Source organism: Rhinatrema bivittatum, chromosome 5 (genome assembly GCF_901001135.1).
Source record: "Rhinatrema bivittatum chromosome 5, aRhiBiv1.1, whole genome shotgun sequence".
In the NCBI taxonomy this organism is placed as follows: domain Eukaryota; kingdom Metazoa; phylum Chordata; class Amphibia; order Gymnophiona; family Rhinatrematidae; genus Rhinatrema; species Rhinatrema bivittatum.
The window spans coordinates 65,058,422-65,075,924 of record NC_042619.1 but is presented as its reverse complement, the minus strand read 5'-3'; the positions used below and the strand labels follow the sequence as shown (position 1 = coordinate 65,075,924).

Here is a 17,503-nt window from a genome sequence, read left to right as displayed (position 1 = left end):
AAACACTACTTTTTTTTTTTTTTAACTTAAAAAAGTGATGAGGTGAAAACGATCGGATTTCCAACTTATTCAACATAGCTATGTTGAATACATTGGAAATCTCGATCGTTGATCCTAAATAAAAATTTAAACCCCTCACCCTCCTTAATCCCCCCCAAGACTTACCAAAACTCCCTGGTGGTCCAGCGGGGAGTCAGGAAGCCATTCCTCTATTCCTTTGCGAGGAGCACGTGACGTCCGCGTCACGTCGGAGTGACGCAGCCGTCACGTGGTCCACCGCGGTTCCGCTCCCGGACCCCTCGTTGGACACAAACGGAACTTTTGGACAGCTTGGGGAGGTCAGGAGGCCCCCCCAAGCTGGTCCAAAGTTCCGTTTGTGTCCAACGAGGGGTCCGGGAGCGGAACCGCGGTGGACCACGTGACGGCCGCGTCACTCCGACGTGACGCGGCCGTCACGTGCTCCTCGCAAAGGAATAGAGGAATGGCTTCCTGACTCCCCGCTGGACCACCAGGGAATTTTGGTAAGTCTTGGGGGGGATTAAGGAGGGTGAGGGGTTTAAATTTTTATTTAGGTAACCGGTGCACGTATGGACATAGACTCAACTTATGGAATTCTCCATATGTCCATATTGACCGAAATTGACCCCCCTTTTCGACTTATGGACTTATGAACATAAACTTTTTGTCTGCACATCCCTATTCCATAGCATTGGGCCTGCTATTGAGAACATGTGGTCTCTTATTTTTGTTAGGTGAGCATTCTGTAATAATGGCACAGCTAGTAATCCTTTGTTTTGATATCTTAAATATCTCTGTGGCCTATAATATTGTAGAGCTACATCTACCAAACCAGAGTAATTCAATGGATGGTGGAGTGTATTAATGTTAGGACTTTGTAGTTGATGTGGGATTGTACAGGTAGCCAATGAAGAGCTATCAGTGAATGTGATATGTAATCAAATTTCCTTGAACCCATTAAGAGTCTAGCTGCAGCACACATGAAGTTGAAGTTTTTTTTTAGAAGACAGTTGGGAACTACAAGTAGAAGTGAATTACAGTAGTCTAAGTTTGAGAAGATGAGAGGCTGCAGGATCATGTGGAAATCTGCTTGAGTCAGCAATGGTTTCAGTCTATGTAGTAAGAGCAGTTTGGAAAATCCTGATTTGAGTAATTTATTTACATGCTTTCCCATTGATAGGTGTAGAGATTGACGAAAACCTAAGTTCTGTACTTGGACTGAGGGTGTGATGTTGAAGTTAACCATGTCAAGTGTTTGGGGAGTCGCTATAAGTAGATTTCTTCTCAGTAGAATTTTTTCAGTTTTATTAGTGTTTAGAGTTAGTTTGGATAGTTTATGTTGTATAGCCTTCATGTGTGTTGCTAGCATTAGTCTTGCATTTTCAATAGATTTGGTGCACGGTATATAGAATTGAATGTCATCAGTGTATAGGAAGAAGGCAATTCCTAGATCAGACAGTAGTCTACCTAGATGTTGAATAAAGTTGCCAAGAGAACTGAGCCCTGGGGGACACCTGCATAAATCAGCAAGGTATTAGACATGTGATTGCCCAGTTTGACTTGGAATGACATTTTTGCTGGGAATGAGGAGAACCACTTCATTACAGTGCTGTCAATTCTGACTTTCCTCAACTGCTGGCATAGTAGGGTATGGTCAATGGTATTAAAGGCTGCTGATAGGTCAAGTAGTACCAGGAAATAGGATTCATCATTGTTAAATCCCCATAGTATGGGGTCCATTAAGGATACAAGTATGGATGAGCGATTTTTCCTGAACCTGAATTGGTTTGGATGTAGAATGTGCTGGTCATCTAGATTGTCTTCTAGTTGTGAATGTACTGTTTTTTCGAGAATTTTTGTGAGAAAGGGCAGGTTGGATATTGGTCTATAATTTTCCAAACTGTCAGAACAGCTAGTATTTTTTAGTATAGGTTTTATCACTGCTTGTTTCACCATATCGAGAACAAAAGCTTCTGAGAGTGATTGATTACGGATGTGATTGTTGGGGGTAATGGTGCTATTTATTAGTTTTAGAGAGCTAGCTGGAATGGGGTCATGTGGGTGATTTGCAGGTTTGATTTTAGTAATTATTTGAGTGATTTGTAGTTTAGATACTCTGTCGAAAGCTGTCCATTTGGCTGGTTCATATTTTTCTTCATCTTCTATGGTTGGTGAGCAGGTAGAGAATTGAGTTTTTAGTCTAATTATTTTTTCTACCAAATGAGTGGCATATTCGTTGATGAGTGTATGGACCCTTAGACTGAGGTGGAGTTGGTGCAACCTGCAGGGAGGAGTTCTACATGTCACCACAGTCAGATGGTGGAGTTGGCTGTGGCAGAGGCCCAACTGAAGCTTTACCTATACCAGCCCACATTCCCCTTAAGTTGAGCCCTCGAGTACCAGGGCCAGCAGGACTTAGGCACAATAAGGGTCCCTCCCCACAAACTGCCAAATGCAACAGCAATATGCATTCATTTTGTGTTTTGTCAACCCACCCATCCCATCAGTGGTATTGCATAGCATACTTGTGAACATTACATCCAACTTTCATCTCCAAAATTTTTCTCTCTAGCTTCTTGGGATAGTTTTGTCCTTGATTATGCACTTATCAGCATGCTCAAAGATCCATTCTTCCCAATGCTTTTCCACATAGTTAATGAAGTATACGGTCATGTACAGATAGTATAAGCCCCAAAAAAGGGGGGATCTGAGCCCCATTGGTCAGACAATGCAGGGAATCTCCATGCAGCATGATTTGCCCTTCCTCTGGAAAGACGGAAACACATCTCCCATTCGGGATGCTGGAATGTCCATCATAGTTCTCCAATACTGCACTATCAAAGATTTGGTCACAGTTCACCGTCAACATCCCCACACCATGGCTCTTCACCCTCTCTTGAAATGGTGTGATATCCTCTTCTCCTCATTGGCTTGTGGGTAATGACATGTCCTAAGTGGCTTGGATGCTGCACAGAGCCTTCTTCTTCTTGTGGTTTTGGCACAAATCTGCCATCTTGCCTTTCATCAATTGGGAAAGCAGCTATCTTTCAAAAATAGAAAGTTCTTTGAAAAATCCAATGAATCCACACAAAAATCCAAAATTGACAAGGATTTCTTCACAGTAGTCCTCCACTCTGAAACCAGCAGATCCCTTTTCAGGTGTCATCTGTAGCAGGACCTCAGTTTACTTGTAGGTTGAATCTGGAGTGTTACATTTTTCCCAGGGCCCATCTCTCTCTTTCAAAGGAAAAACATACAGGTGCTGGGTTGCCGGGGTTTCTCCAGCAGGGAAGAGGTTTACACTAGGGGTGTGCATTCGGATTGACCGCATTAGTAAAACGCAACTCATATTTTTTTTTTACTTAAAAAATTGATTCGACATAAACGATCGGATTTCCCACATATCGAACATAGATATGTTCGATATGTGGGAAACGCGAACGAGCCGGGATATGTGGGAAACGCGAACGAGCCGGGAATCACGTGACGCCGACGTCACGTGATTCCCGGCAAGTTCGCGCTGGACGGCTCGTTCGGCCCAAAAAGAACTTTTGGCCAGCTTGGGGGGACCCCCAAGCTGGCCAAAAGTTCTTTTTGGGCCGAACGAGCCGTCCGGTGCGAATGAGCCGGGAATCACGTGACGCAGCGTCACTCGACGTGCCACCGACGTCACATGCTTCTCGCCAAGGATTGCAGAAATGACGTCCTCACTCCTCGCTCGATCACCAGGGAGTTGTGGTAAGTCTGGGGGGGGGATTAAGGAGGGTGAGGGGGTTTACATTTTTTTTTTGCACATATGTACATATACCCAACTCATTGGATTTTTTTTATGTCCATATTGGCCGCAAGTGGGACCCCCTTTCGGACATAAAAAATATGAACATAAAATTTTGCTCTGCACATCCCTAGTTTACACCTCTGGGGCTCCTGGTGCAGAAATGGGACAACATCCTCAGTCCATTGTTCAAATGTACTGGTCAGTGAATACTTCAGTGGCTGATCTGCTCTGAAATGCGATGCATTCTTGCAATAAAAGGATGGAGACCAAAGCTTGTGTTCAACTTCAAAAACTTTATTTCAAGTTAAACAAGATAATCTAAGATAGAATTGCAAAAATCATAAAGAGCAAAATGAAAATCACCACAGAAAAGCAGTGGTTTCCTTATCCATGGAGCATTTTCTAACCACTCTCCTTCTTCCAACTGACTCAGTCTCCACTATCCCTGCCCCACAGAGGGTGGGATAATTGTCCTCAATCGCAATCATAAACTGGGGTAGCACTCCAAAAACCCGTAATTGGGACAAAAATAGCTATTTCCAAAAATTCTCTTTGCAATTTTCAGGTCTTCTTTTTTTGCTGTTAACTGGACACAAAGAGGAGGAATGGAATGGAAGAGTAGCTTAACGATTATAGCAATGGGCTACAAATGAGAGAAACAAGCGTTCAAATCCCACTGCCAATCCTTGTGACCTTGGGCAAATCACTTTATCCTCCATTTCCTCGGTATAAATAGATTGTAAGCCCCCTGGGGATAGGGAAATACCTATAGTACCTGAATGTAATCTATTTTATAGCACTGAAAAGCAGAATAATAATAAATAAGAACCCTAAAAACTCAATCTTTCCAGAGATGGGGGTTTGCCCTTCTTTCAGGAATTCGTCCACACTAGATAGCAATACGAAAGTAGGTACTTCTTAAAAATCCTACAAAATTCCTCTCTTCTTACTACTCCCACACTTTTTACTACTCTTCACTTCTCCAAAGCTCCTGGGCCAAAGTCGACCAGGGGAGCAGACATACCCTGATCAGTCCTCTAGTACAGACACAAGAGGAAAGACCCTTTGCACATGTTCAGAGGAAACTTTATATTTCTGAGATTCACCCCACAAAAAGGTGGGGTAAAGGCAAGGGGAGGACCCCAAAAATGCAAAAAAAGCTAAACTGCTGGAAAACAGGGCAAAAATAGTATCAGAGGCTACATAAAAATGTAGTTGCAGTCCTTTGGAGTCAATATACTATATACTGGCTTAACAAAACAAAGAGAGGTTGGCGATTACAGGCTGGTTAGTCTCACCTCAGTGGCGGGTAAATTAATGGAGACTATGCTAAAGGAAAAGATAGTGAATTATCTTAAATCCAGTGGGTGCAGGATCTAAGGCAGCAGGGATTTTACAAACGGGAGTTCAGTTTAGAGAAATCTGATCAATTTCTTTGATTGATCAGATAATTAGATTTGAGGCATTTAATGGATGTAGCATTCTTTGATTTCAGCAAAGCTTTAGATACTGGCTTGCTTTGGAGGTTTACATATAAACTGAGCAGCTTAGGGTTGGACCTCAGAATGGTGGACTGGATTGGAAACTGGCTAATGACAGACAAAAGAGGGTAGTGGAATTTATTCAGATGAAAGAAGGATGATTAGTTGAGTACCTCAGGAATCTTTCCTGGGGTCTTTTCTGGTCAATATCTTTGTGAGTGATATTGCAGAAGGATTAGAAGTTTGCCTTCTAGCAGATTACACTATGATCTACAACAGAGTAGATACCCATGAGGGTATCGACAGAATGAGACATGATCTAAAAAAGCTTGAATAGTAGGGATGTGAATCGGGCTACAGACGATTGAAAATATCAGATGATATTTTCAAAATCGTCAGAAATCAGGGGCTCCCGATAAGAGAACCCCACGATTTTGTTCCTGGGGTTCTCTTATCGTTTTGGGGGAGGGTGGGAAAAACGGCACACCAAAACAATTCCTAAACCCACCCCGACCCTTTAAAACTGTTCCCTTAGCTTCTCCCACCCTCCCGAACCCCCCAAAACTTTTTACAAGTACCTGGTGGTCCAGTGGGGGTCCCGGGAGCCATCTCCCGCTCTCGGGCCTTCGGCTGCCACTAATAAAAATGGCGTCGATGGCCATTTGCCCTTACCATGTGACAGGGTATCTGTGCCATTGGCCGACCCCTGTCACATGGTAGGAGCACTGGATGGCCCGCGCCATTTTTAAAGATGGCGCCGGCCGTCCATTACTCCTACCATGTGACAGGGCCTGGCCAATGGCACGGATACCCTGTCACATGGTAAGGGCAAAGGGCCATCGGCACCATTTTTATTAGTGGCAGCCGACGGCCCTGAGAGCGGGAGATCGCTCCCCGGACTTCCACTGGACCACCAGGTACTTGTAAAAAGTTTTGGGGGGGTTCGGGAGGGTGGGGAAAGCTAAGGGAACAGTTTTAAAGGGTCGGGTGGGTTTTTTTGTTTATCGGCTCAGGCGCAGCCGATAAACAAAACTGCGATCGGGCCGCACAAAAAAAAATTAACGATGTGAATCGGAACCGGAATCGGAACCGATTCCGGTTCCGATTTACATCTCTATTGAATAGTGGCAGTTAAAATGAAACACAAAAAGAACAGAATTATGCATGTGAGGTACAGAAACCAAAGGGAGTGCACACTGATGTGCTGCAACCAGTGTAGAGACCTGGCTATGCATATGTCTAATGATCTCGAGATAGCGAATTAGTGTGATAAGGGGATGGACAGAGACAGAGGGATGCTAGGAGAGGCATAACCATTAGAAAAAATGGCACGGTAATGTCTTTGAACAAGTCTTTGATGAGCGCACATCTAAAATATTGAATAACCTCAGTCTCATTTTTGTCTTGGGCACAGAGGCAGATGGGGATGGGGGGTGGGAGGGGGGGTCATGGGCCACACAAAGCCCCATGACCTCTCAAGGGTCCTGCGCAGAGGTGAAAAGTTCACTCTTTTCAAGACCTTTAGGGTTTTTTCCTCTCTGAGGCCCTTCCCGCTCATCAGTTCAAGCGTTCTCAAAAAAGACGTGTTCCACACCAAAACCAAAACGTCTTTACTGAACTGAAGGCTGCATAAATGAAGTCCAAAACAGTACACAATTCCACAGTGCACCATAAAAGTCCCAAGCCACAAAAATCAAATCCAGTCTCTCTTCACCTCGTCACCAAAATCAGATCAGATCTTTGGGACAAGGCCATCCCAGTACTTGTTTGGTAGCTGTAATTTTTCCCTCTCTTCCATTCTCTCTGGAATCTCAGGCTGATTGTAGCTGAATCAGTCTCTGACTCTGAACTTCCCAAGTAGGATGCTTCTTCTTTGGTGCCTCTCAGTACACTTGTCCCCCCAGTTTTCAGCAAAATCCCTCTCTCTTCAGGGCTCCAAACCCCACTCTGGTAGACTTTCCCAGGTAGAATGCCTTGCCTCAGGCTCTACATGTCTCCAGCGACCAGGACTCTCTTCTCCTTTTCAACTTCTACCATTCCAGAAACTCCTTCCACCTTGGTGACAACTCCTCAATGCTCCTTTGAGCCTTCTCTGTGGAGAGACAGGTCCTACGGTGCCATTTGGTGAAGAGAGAGCTCCAACTCCACCAGGACTCCAGATTTTAGAATCCTCTCTCAGCTTCTCTCCCTCTCACTAGTGTGTGTAGAGTCTTTTATACTTCTCTACAACCACTACCAGTGGGGAGTGGTATTCCTCCTTGACACACTGATATCACACAAAAGGCATAAGAACATGTCATACTGGGCCAGACCAAGGGTCCATCAAGCCCAGCATCCCATCTCCTACAGTGGCCAATCCAGGCCATAAGAACCTGGCAAGTTCCCAAAAACTAAGTCTATCCCATGTTACTGTTGCTAGTAATAGCAGTGGCTATTTTCTAAGTCAGCTTAATTAATAGCAGGTAATGGACTTCTTCTCCAAGAACTTATCCAATCCTTTTTTAAACCCAGCTACACTAACTGCACTAACAACATCCCCTGGCAACAAATTCCAGAGTTTAATTGTGCATTGAATGAAAAAGAACTTTCTCTGATTAGTTTTAAATGTGCCACATGCTAACTTCATGGCGTGCCCCCTAGTTCTTCTATTATCCAAACGAGTAAATAACCGATTCACATTTACCCGTTCTAGATCTCTCATGATTTTAAACACCTCTATCATATCCCCCCTCAGCCATCTCTTCTCCAAGCTGAAAAGTCCTAACCTCTTTAGTCTTTCCTCATAGGGGAGCTATTCCATCCCCTTTATCATTTTGGTCGACCTTCTCTGTACTTTCTCCATCGCAACTATATCTTTTTTGAGATGCAGCGACCAGAATTGTACACAGTATTCAAGATGTCTCACCATGGAGCGATATAGAGGCATTATGACATTTTCCGTTTTATTCACCATTCCCTTTTTAATAATTCCCAACATTCTGTTTACTTTTTGACTGCCACAGCACACTGAACCGATGTTTTCAATGTGTTATCCACTATGACGCCTAGATCTCTTTCTTGGGTGGTAGCTCCTAATGGAACCTAACATTGTGTAACTATAGCATGAGTTATTTTTCCCTATATGCATCATGTTGTACTTATCCACATTAAATTTCATCTGCCATTTTGATGTCCAATTTTCCAGTCTCTCAAGTTCTTCCTGCAATTTATCACAATCTGCTTGTGATTTAACTACTCTGAATAATTTTATATCATCTGCAAATTTGTTTACCTCACTCTTCATATTTCCTTCCAGATCATTTATAAATATATTGAAAAGTATGGGTCCCAAAATAGATCCCTGAGGCACTCCTCCGCTCACACTGAGAAAACTATCCATTTAATCCTTCTCTCTGTTTCCTGTCTTTTAGCCAGTTTGTAATTCACAAAAGGACATCGCCACCTATCCCATGACATTTACTTTTCCTAGAAGTTTCTCATGAGGAACTTTGTCAAACGCCTTCTGAAAATCCAAATACACATCTATCGGTTCACCTTTATCTACATGTTTATTAATTCCTTCAAAAAAGTGAAGCAGATTTGTGAGGCAAGACTTGCCTTGGGTAAAGTCATGCTGACTTTGTTCCATTAAACAATGTCTTTCTATATGTTCTGTGATTTTGATATTTAGAACACTTTCCACTATTTTTCCTGGTACTGAAGTCAGGCTAACTGGTCTTAGTTTCCCGGATCGCCCCTGGAGCCCTTTTTAAATATTGGGGCTACATTAGCCACCCCCCAGTCTTCAGGTACAATGGATGATTTTAATGATAGGTTATACATTTTTACTAATAGGTCTGAAATTTCATTTTTTTAGTTTCTTCAGAACCCTGTGGTGTATACCATCTGATCCAGGTGATTTACTACTCTTCAGTTTATCAAACAGGCCTACCATATCTTCTCGGTTCACTGTGGTTTGGTTCAGTCCATCTGAATCATTACCCATGAAAACCTTCTCCTGTACAGATATTTCCCCAATATCCTCTTCAGAAAACACCAAAGCAAAGAAAACATTTAATCTTTCCACGATGGCCTTATCTTCTCTAAGTGCCCCTTTAACCCCTCGATCATCTAAAAGTCCAACTGACTCCCTCACAGGCTTTCTGATTTGGATATATTTTAAAAAGTTTTTATTGTGAGTGTTTGCCTCTAGGGCCAAATTCTTTTCAAATTCTCTCTTAGCCTGTCTTATTAATGTCTTACATTTAACTTGCCAATGCTTATGCATTATCCTATTTTCTTCTGTTGGATCCTTCTTCCAATTTTTGAATAAAGATCTTTTGGCTAAAATAGCTTCTTTCACCTCACCTTTTAACCATGCCAGTAATCGTTTTGCCTTCCTTCCACCTTTCTTAATGTGTAGAATACATCTGGACTGTGCTTCTAGGATGGTATGTTTTTTTTAACAATGACCACGCCTCTTGCACACCTTTTATCTTTATAGCTGCTCCTTTCAGTTTTTTCCTAACTATTTTTCTCATTTTATCAAAGTTTCCCTTTTGAAAGTTTAGCATGAGAGCCGTGGATTTGCTTACTGTCCCCCTTCCCAGTCATTAATTCAAATTTGATCATATTATGATCACTATTGCCAAGCGGCCCTACCACCATTACCTCTTTCACCAAATCCTGTGCTCCACTGAGAATTAGATCTAAAATTGCTCCCTCTCTCGTCTGTTCCTGAACCAATTGCTCCATAAAACTGTCATTTATTCCATCCAGGAACTTTAATTTCTCTAGCATGTCCCGATGATACATTTACCCAATCAATATTGGGGTAATTGAAATCTCCCATTATTACTATATTATTATTATTATTATTATTATTATTATATTATGTGAATATTATTATATTCACGCATATCCAGCATAGCTCTCTGCTTCAACGACAGGGGAGAAGAAAAACTGATACTTCACGCATATCCAGCATAGCTCTCTGCTTCAACGGCAGGGGAGAAGAAAAACTGATACTTCACGCATAGCTCTCTGCTTCAACGGCAGGGGAGAAGAAAAACTGATACTTCACGCATATCCAGCATAGCTCTCTGCTTCAACGGCAGGGGAGAAGAAAAACTGATACTTCACGCATATCCAGCATAGCTCTCTGCTTCAACAGCAGGGGAGAAGAAAAAAGGATTTGCACTCACAAAGCAGGGAGTAGCTGGCTTGTTACGGCGGTTACTACCCCAAACCAAATAAGCCTGATACTTCACTTTCAATGCATATCCTGCTTCAACCGCAGGGGAGAAGAAAAACTGATACTTCACGCATATCCAGCATAGCTCTCTGCTTCAACGGCAGGATAACTAATCAAGCTTGATATTTCACTTGGTTGCAGCTCCATCACTGCTCTCTACATTAATGGTGGGGGTGGAAGGGAAATAGAACCAAAGAGCTAAGAGAAACAGATAAGTATGAGAAAAAAATGTGAAGCTTGCTGGGCAGACTGGATGGGCCGTTTGGTCTTCTTCTTCCGTCATTTCTATGTTTCTATGTTTCTATTACCTCACTACCAATTTGGTTAGCTTCCCTAATTTCTCTTAGCATTTCACTGTCCGTCTCACCATCTTGGCCAGGTGGATGGTAGCATACTCCTATGACTATAGTATTCCCCAACACACAAGGGATTTCTACCCATAAAGATTCAATTGTGCATTTAGGTCTAGTGAGACCTCTGTCACACTGAGGGCACTCAAACCAGTTGAAGCCTCAAAATGCTTCTTTGTAAAGGGAAGGGACAGCTTTCTTGAGGCGGAAAATGGGCATCCCCTACAACTGGTTTCTGTTTTGGAGGCCATACCTTTGAAAAGATATAAATACGGCAATTAAAGTCTAGAGAAAGTTTAACAAAATGGTGCAGGGACTACACTAAAAATCCCAATGGGATGAGACTTAATGACTTAAATGTGCATACCCCAGAGGAAAGAAGAGAAAGGGATGATATGAAAGAGACATTCCAATACTTCGACATATAAATGCACAAGAAAGAAACCTTTTACAGAGGAAAGAATGCTCTAGAACAAGAAGACAAAATAAGGCTCCAAGGGAGTAGGCTCAGAAGCAGCATCAGAAAATATGCCTCTATGCTTGGAATTGCCTCTCAGTAGAAGTGGTGGAAACAAACAATAATTCAAGCCTGGAATAAACACAAATAATTCCTAGTCGCAAAGAAGTGAAGTCAAAGCTAGAGATCAACTGGTGTCTATGGCAATGCACCAGGAATTAAACTGGGCAGAATACATGGGCCTTATGGTTCTTATCTGCTGTCATATTCTCTGTTTCTATGTAACTTGGGCACAGTTTAGAAGCCCCAAAATAGGAAGGGCTTATGCTTGCTTCTTTCACTATCCTATTAAAAGGATCATTTCATTTAACCCAACTAATTCATTTGTTTTTGGTTTTTTTTAATAAATCATCTCTAAATGTATTGTTTAAGAGCATAAGAATATAAGAACTCTATATTTCTTTAACTGGAATAGGATTCTGCAGACATTTAATAATTTCATATTATAAATATGCACATAAACAGTAATAATCAATGTTCATAAGTTGCTACAGAATTAAAACTAAGGGGAGGCCATCTTTTACAGTATCATAATCCCAGGCTTTCTTTATAACAAGGATGGCAATTCTGGTCCTCGAGGGTGACCTACCAGTTAAATTTTCAAGATGTGCATGAGACATATATGCATGTAGTCTCAGTTAAACGCAAATATGTCTCATGCATATTCATTAGGGATATCCTGAAACCCCCAACCAATTAGTGACCATTGAGGATTAGAATGACCCATCCCTGGTTTATAAGGATTTCTTTAAAGCCAACATTTCTTTCTCACTTGCTGTTTCTTTCTTCCATTTTGACTTCCATTTTGACTTCTTTGACTTCACTTACGTTATACTGATCTACCCCTGTTCGATGTAAACCGACCTGATATGGTATTCAACCTTGAAGGTCGGTATAGAAAAATGTTAAATAAATAAATAAATAAAATTTTTAGTCTGCAGACAACTGTATTAGTGGTGTGCAGTTCTTTACCAAGACATGCATACACACACACACACACACATATATATACACATTTCAGTGGATTATACTAATGGATTTAATTCACAACTGCTTGCTAATTTTAATGTCATCCTCTGATTCTTAGTCACTAAAGTTCTCTTACTGTATTATTACTCATAGGTTAATGGCTAGTATCTATTATCATTCATGGCTATATTTGCTTTCATGGAGGGTACATTTAATAGAGCTAAAGCCTGCATATAACTTATGCATGCAAATTTTATCCCAATTAATTGGCCCAGTATGCACACAAATTACCTTGCACAAAGTTACACCTGCTTTTCATAGGGCAGAACTTGTGCTTCGTAACGCACACATACTTTTTAAAATCAAAATCTCACCTCTGCCCCATCCCCACTCCCTGGAGTGCCTCTTCTCAGTGGTTGTATAAGCATGCAAGAAACTTTTACATACACTGAGCCTTGGCAAATTTTATAACAGCCATTTATGCACATAAAATTGAGTCCCAACAAGTCCAATCTCCCAGAGCTTTCTCTGTGAAGAATGCAAAAGATATATTTAGGTATTTCATCAAACAAATTATTTGTGCTACCATTTTTTTCAGGTACTGCATACTGGAGCATAAATACTTTGACCATGGAAATGTCATCAAGCTCTATCTATGATTTTGGGTTTCCTAGCACTGTAATCCACATTGATGCAGCGGTATACTTCAAAAGGAAGAAAGCAACTCTGTTCTTTGTGGGAGAAGAATACTGGAGGTATGAGAAGGGAAAGGGGCGGGGAAGAAGGTCTATTTTAGATCGGTTTTGATCTAGTGCCACCTGGTGGTGGCATCAAATCAATATACAGGACTTGGTTCTCCATAAGGGGACCCAGGAGAATAAAAAACTATCTAAACTAACATTCAGTGAAAACCAGTGTGACCTGGGCAGAAGAATAGGGTCGTCAGTGCACAGCATTACACCTGCACCTCCAACCTGAAAAACATATGTCCACTAAACTGAGCATATCAGATCCTGACTGCCACATAAATTCAAAGAACCTCCAGTACTTCAAAACACTGTATATCCACCATATTTAAAAATAAACAGCTGCACCAGGTTCTGCTTTCCCGTCATGGTTTTGTTTATTTTTATGTTTTAGGATTATGGATTCTTTTAAAAGTCATTTAAAAGGCTTTATGCGTACACTGCTGACAGGGATCCTGAGCAGGGAACTTTTCTCAGAATCCATTCCAACTTCTCAGGGGGACGGAGATTGAGGTTAAGTTCCACCTGGAAAGGAAGAGCATAGAAAAAGTGTAGCTGCTAAATCTAGAACTGATTTCTTTCTCTTCCTTCTGCAAGCCACAGTCACCAGACAAGGAAGCATCTCAGAAACTATAGGACTTAAGTTGAATAACTCTGCACTTCTTGGCATTGAATCCCAGCTGCCAAATCTTTGACCACTCTTTAAGCTTCCTTAAATCACGTCTCATTCTCTCTACTCCTTCTGGCGTGTCCACTCTGTTGCAGATGTTAGTATCATCCGCAAATAGACATAGTTTACTTTCTATCTCTTTCACAATGTCGCTCACAAAGATATTGAACAGAACAAGTCCCAACACCCATCTCCCTGTAGCACTCCATTTAATACAGCTCTCTTTTCAGAGTAGATTCCATTTTCCATTACATGCTGTCTCCTAACAGTCAACCAGTTTGTAATCCACACCAGCCCCTTGGTGCTCACTCCCAAGCTTCTCAATTTATTCACAAGCCTCCTATGCGGGACCATATCAAAAGCTTTGTTGAAATCCACGTAGATCACATCAAGTGCTCTTCCTCAATCCAATTCTCTAGTCCCCCAATCAAATAAATCAAATCAGATTTGTCTGACAGGACCTTCCCCTGGTGAATCCATGCTGCCTCGTGTCCAGCAACCCACCAGATTGTAGATAGTTCACTATCCTTTCCTTCATCAGCATCTCCATTAATTTTTCTACTACTGATATGAGGCTAACCGGCCTATAGTTTCCAGCCTCCTCTCTGTTACCACTCTTATGAAGTGGGACCATCACCACTCTTCTCCAATCCCACACACTACTACCGTTTCCAGGGATCGATTGAAAAGTTCCTTCAGCAGACCCGCCAGCACATCTCTGAGCTCTCTCAGTATCCTGGGATGTACCTCATCTGGCCCCATGGTCTTGTCTACTTTCAGTTTTCCTAGCTCTTCCCATACATTCTGTTCCATAAACTGAGTTTTGTCTACTCCATCCCCATCTACGATTTTGTCTACCAGCAATGGTCCTTGTCCAGGGTCTTCTTTAGTGAACACCGATCTGAAGTATTTGTTTAATATTTCTGCCATTTCTTCATCTCTCTCCACACATTGTTCCTTGTCACCTTTCAGTTTCACAATATCACTTTGGACTTTCCTTGTTTCTCTGATATATCTGAAAAATATTTTGTCACCTCGCTTAACCTCTTTGGCAATCCTTTCTTCCACTTGACCTTTTACTTTCCTGATTTCTTTCTTTGTCTCCCTCAGTTTCATCAGATATTCTTCCCTGTGTTTTTCTTTTTGGGATCATTTATACTTCTTGAACACTGTTCTTTTTGCTTTTATTTTTTCAGCCACTTCCTTTGAGAACCAGATAGGTTTGTTTTTCCTCTTATTTTTGTTTACTTTTCTAACATATAGATTAGTTGCCTTTGTAAAAGCTCCTTTCAATTTGGCCCACTGTTGTTCCACCTCACCCATTTTCTCCCAGTCTTCCCATTCTCCCTCTTGGAACTGTCCCATTTTGACAAAGTCTGTATTTGTGAAAATCAAAACTCGAGTCTTTGTATGTCTTCTCTATATCCTGTTTGCAATATCAAACCATACCATCTGATGATCACTGGTGCTCAAGTGGGCACCTACTCAGACATTTGAGACATTATCCCCATTTGCGAGCACTAGGTCAAGTATCACACCCTCCCTTGTGGATTCCATTACCATTTGTTTGAACAGAGACCCTTGAAAAGTATCCACTATCTCTCTATGTCTTGTAGATTCCACAGAAGGGATACTCCAATCCATATCTGGCAGATAAAAATCTCCAACTAGAAACACTTCTCCCTTCTTTCCTACCTTTTAGATGTCTTCAACCAGATCTCTGTCCAGTTCTTCTATTTGAGTCAGAGGCCTATAGACTACACTGATGTAAATGGAAGCACCATCTTCTTTTTTAGGACAGCCCATAATGCTTCTTCTCTACCCCATGTCCCTTGCATTTCAGTTGCTTGGATATTGTTTCTGACATAAAGAGCTACTTCTCCACCTTTTCTGTATTCCAATCATGATACTCAGTGACCCATGTCTCTGTAACAGTAATGATGTCCAAATCTGCTTCCATCATTTGTGCCTGCAGTCTGGGATTTTATTGCCCAGACTATGTGCATTTATGCTCATAAGCTTTCCAGCTTCTCTGTTTGGGCATCTTTTTTGCCCTATTCAGCTGATTTTTGTTAATTTTTTCACCCACTTCTTGGAGTTGGGGGTGACATTTCATTTTCATTTTCCCACCCCCCATCCTCTAGTTTAAATGCTTTATGGTGTTGTGAGTGAGCTGTTTATTGGACCCTTGGGCCAACCTGTGAGAGACTGGGGAGAGGTGTACTATAGTCTCTAGTGATTGACAGGTCGGAAGGCGGATACCAGGCAGGAGCTGGACATGAGCTTCACCCTGGAAGCCGGTACTCCCCCGGGAGGAACCCGTAGGAGCCCAGCCGCTGGGACTTAGGTGATTCACCCTGGAAGCCGGTACTCCCCCAGGAGGAGCCCGTAGGAGCCCGGCCGCTGGGACTTAGGAGATCACGGAAGCTGGAGCTGGAGCGGGCAGGCAGGGATCAGGAGTTTGGCAGGAACTGAAGCAGGCTAGGACTGAAGCAAGCAGGAACTGAAGCAGGCCTGGCTATTGGAACCAGCCAGGAGCTGAAGCAGGACTGGCTACTGGAACCAAACTGGAGCTGAAGCAGGACAAACTGGAGCTGAGTAAGTGCAGACACCGGGGTTAAATCCCCCCCGCCTAGAGAAAGGGCATTCCCACGGCGGCCTCCGCGGGGACGCCGTCAGTGTTTGCGCCACCGGGACCAGAAGAGAAGAGAAGGTAAGGCCCCGGTCGCGACCGGGACCGCAACAGTACCTCCCCTCTTACACCTCCTCCTGGGAAGCCCGGGTTTACCTGGGCGAACCTGGGAAGATTGTCGTGATAGTTCTTTCTTCATGGTGACAGAAGCAGAGACCAGACTGGGATCATGGCAGGGCTCTGAAGCGGGAACCAGATTGGAAATGGAACAAGGCACGGAAGCGGGATCCTTGGGCGTCTTCAAGCAATTGGAGTGACAAGATGGACTTTATTGGGTATCCCATTGGATCATGGGTGAATGCTTTTGGAGCCACGGCAACCCTAGCACCACGGGATGGACAACCTTCTCCAAGACCAAAAAGGCAATCTCCTCTGAGTGGATCGCCCCGGTGCGGACAGTAATGGGTGTCGTGGACGTCTTGATGTGTCCCGGAAGGAGCGTACCTTGAACAGAAGTAATTCACAGCGGGGTCTCATGCTCCTGCATGAGAATCTGCAACTGAGAGACGAGTTCCTGTCGAATAAAGTTACCCCCTGCTCCGGAGTCCAGAAAGGCGAGGGTTTCCAGAGACCCTCCCGGGAACTCCAGCGTAATGGGTATGGTGCATTGAGGGCCTGAGGCACAACCTAGGAGAAGCTCCTCACGACCTCCCAGGCTCTGGTGTCTCTCCAAACGCTCCCAACAGTTGGCCACAATATGCTGGCCACAATAGAGGCACAAGCCCTGTGTGTGGTGACGTTGTCTCTCCTCCGTGGAGAGTGGGGAATGTCCCAACCGCTTAGGTTCTGCAGAGGCAACCTCCAGACACTCAACCGTAGGGGAGGATGATGACTCGGAGTATGCGGAAAGCAATGGAGGATTACTTCGGGCAGGTCGTTGCTCTCTAGCCCTCTGCTGGAGACGACGGTCGATGCAGCCAGCCATGTCTATCAGCGCATTGAGATCCTCCGGTAGCAATAGTCAAATGAGCCGGCTCGTCGAACGTCTGCCGGAAGCTCGAGATGAACTGCTGGAAATCCTCGAGCGAAGGATCGTGACGTTCCCAAAG

At 43.1% G+C, this 17,503-nt stretch overlaps 1 protein-coding gene across 1 annotated transcript in view; it reads left to right on the top strand.

The window, feature by feature from the left end:
- LOC115091994 (matrix metalloproteinase-20-like) overlaps positions 1-17,503 on the top strand; it is an 85,070-nt gene that overhangs the window by 53,384 nt on the left and 14,183 nt on the right. The window contains exon 8 of the mRNA XM_029602420.1: positions 12,945-13,101. Within this exon, the coding sequence (XP_029458280.1) occupies positions 12,945-13,101 (157 nt within the window). The remainder of the gene's footprint in view (positions 1-12,944; positions 13,102-17,503) is intronic.